The 6,430-nt window shown below is 22.8% G+C and overlaps 1 protein-coding gene across 1 annotated transcript; it reads right to left on the bottom strand.

Annotated features, from left to right (window-relative positions):
• Positions 1 to 4,865: 4,865 nt before the first annotated feature.
• Positions 4,866 to 5,509, bottom strand: LOC110617041. The gene has a single exon (XM_021759622.2). It carries the CDS (start codon positions 5,388 to 5,390, stop codon positions 5,052 to 5,054), a length of 339 nt encoding a protein of 112 aa, XP_021615314.1. The 5' UTR covers positions 5,391 to 5,509; the 3' UTR covers positions 4,866 to 5,051.
• Positions 5,510 to 6,430: the final 921 nt, after the last annotated feature.

The following is a 6,430-nucleotide window of genomic DNA, read 5'->3' as shown; positions in this document are numbered from 1 at the left end:
TTTTAATTTTAATATGATCTAATCTCTATATTATTGAAAATAATATACTATCAGTTTGATTCGATTTTTTTAAATTTTTTATCTAATTAAAACAGAACTGAACCGAAATAATTGAAATTTTTAAAATTAAAAATCGAACCAAACTAAAATATATAAAAAATCAAATTAAAATTTTAAATTAATTTGATTCGATCGATTTTTTAATTTGAACCGCATATTGCTAACCCAATCTTTTGCTATTAAAAAAAAAAAAAAACTCCAAACTTGACCACAAAAAAGTTGCTCGCTGCCAAACTTACTCTTCATGCTATATTGATTTATTTCCTTCCCATAACTTCAAATTATTACGGAAAAAAAACATTAAACTTTAATTTTACTTGAGAGAAAATAAGTTTGATTTCTTTGAACTGTTTTTCATGTTGTCATCTTAAATATAGTCAAAATAAATCTTAGAAGTTGATTTATTTCTTTGAACATAAATGATCTCGTTAATATTTTATAAATGCAAATTATTTTTCATAAATAAATGAAATTTAAATTAATTTTTTATTTGATTTATAAAAAATATTTTAAATATTTTTTACTATTTAAAGTGCTTAAAACAATTAATTAGTAAAAAATATTTTTTTTCAAAAAATAAATTATTTAAAAAAATAATTTCATCTTTTTTTAAAAAAAGAATCTTCCGTATTTTAAAAATTTTATTAATACCTTTGCATATAAATTGTTAATATATTTTATTTTTTTAAATTAAAATTAAATAATATAAAATAAATTATTTTATTAGAAAATATTTTTTATAAAAATAATTTTATATAACTTTTTTCAGTAAAAAATATTATTTAAATACAATTTTTTTTACAAATAAATAGAATCTAAATTAAAAAATAATTATTTTTTAAATTATTTAAGTATTAAAAAAATGTAATGAATTTTTAAAATAAAAAAATCAATTCAGTTATAGTATTATTATTTCAAAATTTTTTGATAATTCACATGAAAAATAATAAAGAGACGAGCAAGAGAAAAGTATTGTTCTTTTGGGTAAAATTTACTTGATTTGACGCGAAGCTTAAATTTTATGATGGGTTAAATCTCTTGATTTTACATGCAATAGTGTGAACCGTAAATCTTTCTGTTTGTAGTCACCGACACCTTGACTGGTTGATAATTTTTTGGGTAAATTATTATCAAAATTTTGAATTTTATGTTATTATTTTAAAAATATTTAATTAAAATATTTATTTATTTTATAAAATATAACTCTTCAATCATTCTATTAAAAAATTATGAATTATTTTAAATTATTTATAAATATTGTAATTTTATTTATATACATTATTTATATCTATATAATTTTAATATTTTTATTATATAGTCCTTTTGATTAAAATTATAATAAATTGATTAATAATTTTTTAATATAAATATTAAATATTTCATTTAATAAAATATAAAAATATTTTAAGTGAATAATTTTAAAATTTTCATAATTTTTTAATAGCAAATGAAAGAGTGGTCGACCTTGCACAACTTAAGTATCCACTAATCAAATCAAGGGAAATTAACTGGTTGGTTAATGTTGAAAAATAGTTTAGAATAATAAAATTTGAGTTGTGTTGTAATTTTGAAGGATAGATGAGGGTGATTTTTTTTAGATGGATAGATTATTTATAATAAAAAAAATTAGTTTTTATTATAAAAATTTTAAAATAATATAATTAAATTGGTATAAAATCATAACGAATAGATTTAAATATCAAAACGGTAATTATAATAAATCTTTCAAATAAAGTCTTAACTAATTATAAAATCTTATGAGATGGAATAATTATATTTAAAATTTAAAAATATTTTAAAAATAATTATAAAATTTAAATTAATTATATTTAAAATTTAAAAAGTAAAAAATAATATTTATTGATAAATTAAAGATTTTTTAAATATAAATTTATTTTTTACATGTTAATCATCTAAGCTTCCACCATTCTCACGAAATTTATTTTTTAAAAATAAATTTATTTTTTAAATATGATTTAGTCAAAATAAATCTTAGAAGTTGATTAAATATTGTTTTATGGGTAATGGGTTAGACTATTAAAATTTTAAAAAAATAAAATTTAAATGTAGATAAAAAAATAATATTATGGGTAATTGATTAGACTATCTAAATTTAGTGGAAAAAATAAATTTTAGTAATAAAAGCCTATTTAAATTATTTTGTTATTTTAATAATTATTTCAACTAGGTATAATTTGCCTTTTTGAATTTTAAATCAATCAATTATTGCTTGGATAACATTATTCATCTCCACAAATTGCTCAGGATTTGAAAAATCATGCATTTTGGGCTTAGCATACCTTTCCTTAAATTAGGTACTAGGTGATTTATTATTCGGGTTTAGTCGGAAGTAGCTGAATGGTCACATGACGATAAACCATCTAATAAAAATATCAGTTTTAAATTCTAATAAAAATTTATAATTATTCCACGAAAAAGAGTTTCTACGAGATAAAATTCGGATAAGATTTCAAGACTGACAGTCGTCGTTGTGATTCCGGAAACCCATAATAACCAGTAAACTTCCATTGAATATTAACTTCTCAAACAACCGAATCAATAAAATTTGAAGAAAAGTCAACCACAAACAGACACATGACTCTTTTACATTAACGAAAAAATTCCTCCCAATCCTCGTCTATTGACTGAGAAGCAAACATCAAAATGTAAAAAATTACGAAAAAATTTCATACGAGAGCTAAGAGCTTTTATTTTCATAAAAAATAAAATATCTGGCTTGTAACTAATAATCAAATCTTTCAATGCATTAACTATCCGAGAATTGCTGAGTTCTCGGCAGTTTCAATATAGGACGATCATTGCTTTTGATTATTCTGACAATTCCGTCTCTTCTATGGGAAAGAGATAAAAAGAAATTAGATTTAAAAAAAAGGAAAAAAATGAGAATATCAAGTTACGAAAATATCATAGAGAAACTTGAATTTTCTATTTTTCACCTAATCTAATTAAATCATATTATTAAACTAAATTAATTTTTATTTTAAATATCATTAATAATTGTCTTATAATCGAATATAATCAATATTATTTAAAAAACTTTCATTACTTAAATTTACATACTAAAATATTAATTAACATTAAATACAATACAAATTATAAAAAGTACGAATACAATAATAAATCAGTCATTTTTATTAATAATAATTGTGAAAACTGAAATGATATTTATTATTAATACCATGTTATTATATATACATAATATTTTTGTTGTCATTTAAAAATAAAATTTGAGATTCAACGTGCCCCTCACCTTCCATCCAATGTGAAATTTAATATTTATAGGAGATTTGAAATTTAACGTACGCTCACGTCCACTCACTTCAGAATTTAAAGAATCAATTATTCAAAAACTAATTCAAGGGATGAGTAGCTATAGCTCAGGGCACATTACCCCTTTCCATGATTGAGTTGGAATTCAACGTTACCTTATCTTTTTATTTTGATAATTACATACAATACACCCGTTATTAAAAGTTTAAATTTTAAAAGTCTCAGGTTTCAGGAGAGTTTATGCATTAATTAATTAATAAGATAATTTCTTATAAGAAAAAAAAATACTCATCAATTATAAAATGGGACTTTGTTTGCACCAAAGTTTGTTTTGCTTAAAAATAGTTGTAGTTATTTGGGGGTCAGCTTGTGATGGCAATAACAATTGCAAACAAATTCTAAGGCTTCTTTTTGCTGCTGAGTTTCCTAAAGTGGCTTTGTTAGAGAACACCAAGAAAGTGTGTGACAAAAAGAAGACAGAAAGGAAAGTGGAGGGATACAAAATTAGAAAGAAAGAAGAAAGAGACCGGGAAAGAAGACAAACGAAAATATTTATAATGGAAAACTCCTTGAAAATGTTAAAAGTAACTTTTTATTATATAAAATTAAAACTAAATAATTTAAAATTAAAATAATAGAAATTAAAAACTTTTCAAAATTAAATTGTGATAAATAAAAATTGTCCCATTCAACACTTTTAAGTAAAAAATTTAATACTAAAAATATTCTTACTCTTTGTATATATAATATCCATTTTAGTAGTTCAATGGGTAAAATGAAATGACACGAATTAAATATATATTTTTTTAATTAGAGTTCTTGAATTTAAAATTTGATTATGAAATATTTTTAAAATTTTTAAATAAGAAATGTTACTCTTAATGGGTCTGTTCTGCACGAATCTTATTTTAAATCAAATCACACTTCATTTACTATGAATAAATTAATATTAAAAAATATAAAAAAATATAGAGTAAAAGTTTAGAATAGCTATTAATATTATGATAATCAGACCCTTTTTCTTGGCAACCTAATGAGTGAAATCACTCTTGTTGACATCTTTTCTTGAATTATATTTTCACCTTAAACTGCTTATGAGTTGCTAGAGTAACTGGGGTTTGTACATGAGAATCAAGACAACCCAATCATCTTCTATTTTTCTTCATAAACAAAAACAGAGCATCAAAATCAGAATTTAAGATACCGTGATTGATTTTTTTTTTTTTTTCATTCAAATGCTTTTCATCAACAACTAATGCTGTGTATGATACATGATGACATCCAGACATTAACAAATCAATCAATCCCAAGAAATTAAACTTATTACAACCTTAACAAATACCCAACACTCTGCAATAAAATATTATTACAGATCAGAAAAAACAGGCATCTCACCATTGACATACAAAAACCCAGATTTTTTTTTTCAAAAAGAAAAAAAAATAATTTCATCAACTTTCTTTATTGGATCTTGCACAAACCCATATGATCTCACAGCATCAATAATCTGAAACTGGTAATAACTAATTTTAAATTTAATTTCTATCCTCATATGCAATAAGAAAATAATAATTATATGTACATATATAGATCCCTCTCATTTCTACATACTGCTCTTCTAATATTCAAGATTAAAGGAGAAGAAAAAAAAGCCCCAAATATTCTTGAATTGAAAAAAAAAAAAGAAATTCTAATTAAGATCAAGAAACAGCAAATCCATCTCTATTGGCGTTCATTAAGCAAAACCTGGAAGGCCTGGGACGAAAATTCCTCCTCCGTTGAAGATCATGGCTTGAAGGCTTGATGATCTGAAGAAGAAAGGCCTTCAAGGAGTTAGCTTTAGCAATCACAGCCAATTCCCAGTTGTTTGATGATGATGATGATGATGATCTTCTACTTGGCACCCTTTGATAATTCCTGTGGAGGCTACATCTGAATGATCCAGGATGTGTGGTGGGGGAGCACAGACATGTTCTGCCTTGTGATGCTGCTTGTTTCATCTGTGATTTTGAATCTGATGGTGCACGTTTTGATGCCATGTACAATGAGAATTAATACATCTGTATGAGCGAGAGAGCGAGCGAGCGAGAGAGAGAGTCTGATGTGATTCTGTTTCTTGTGAGGCAAACTGAGGGAAATTTGGCTGCGTGGGTACTTTTATTTATAGCCATCTTTGTACTTTAATGACCTTTGCTTTTGTCTTTATGACAACTCAGTCCCACTGAACTCATGTCTGCAAGAGAGTAAGGATTTTTTAAAAATAAAATTTTTGAAATTCTTATAAAACTTTGTTTCAGTGGGTTGAGTTACCTAATTTTATATAAAAAAAAGGTTCTAGATGGGCTAAAAAGTCTTTTTAACAATAATTAATTTGTTACCCTTACGTTACCTTAACAACCAAGAAAATACAATTAAGTGCTTCTCTTCTCCTAGAAGTTCTCACCAATTAAAAGAGTAAATTTTCTGCTTGTCAGATTGTGGTTAGCTAATTTTAGAAATAATTATTTAATTTTAATTATTCATCAAAATAATTTATTTATAATCTATATTTTCTGATAAAATAATTTATTTTTATAATTTAGTTGCAATACTGAAAGATAAAATAATAATTTTTTATTGGTTATTTTTTATCTATTTTTATAATTATATAATATTCAAATAATAATAATTTTAATATTTAATAATTCTTATCAAATTTATCAAATATTTAACTTCAAATTTTAAATTTTTAATATTTATATTTATCCTAAAATTTAAAATTTTTATTAATTTAAATAATAAAATTGTTATTTATAATAAAAGTATTTAAGTAAATTCGAGATATGCCCTTTCCTTCCCACATTTATATATAATATAAATATAATTTTTTTTTAATATATTCTAGGTGTTGGGTAAATCCTTCAACATTCTACTATAATTTTCAATTGTGCTCCAATCTTGTTATCCGTGAGTGAGCATTTGGGTCCTCAATATATATGAATTATTATTTTATTTATTTACTTTTTGTTAATAACTTTATTTATATATTTAAATTATTTTATTATTTTAATTATAAATATATATTATATTAATTTTTATA

This window comes from Manihot esculenta, chromosome 6, assembly GCF_001659605.2.
Source record: "Manihot esculenta cultivar AM560-2 chromosome 6, M.esculenta_v8, whole genome shotgun sequence".
Taxonomy (NCBI): domain Eukaryota; kingdom Viridiplantae; phylum Streptophyta; class Magnoliopsida; order Malpighiales; family Euphorbiaceae; genus Manihot; species Manihot esculenta.
Note: the sequence above shows the minus strand (reverse complement) of the source record. Positions and strands in the feature narration are given on the sequence as shown.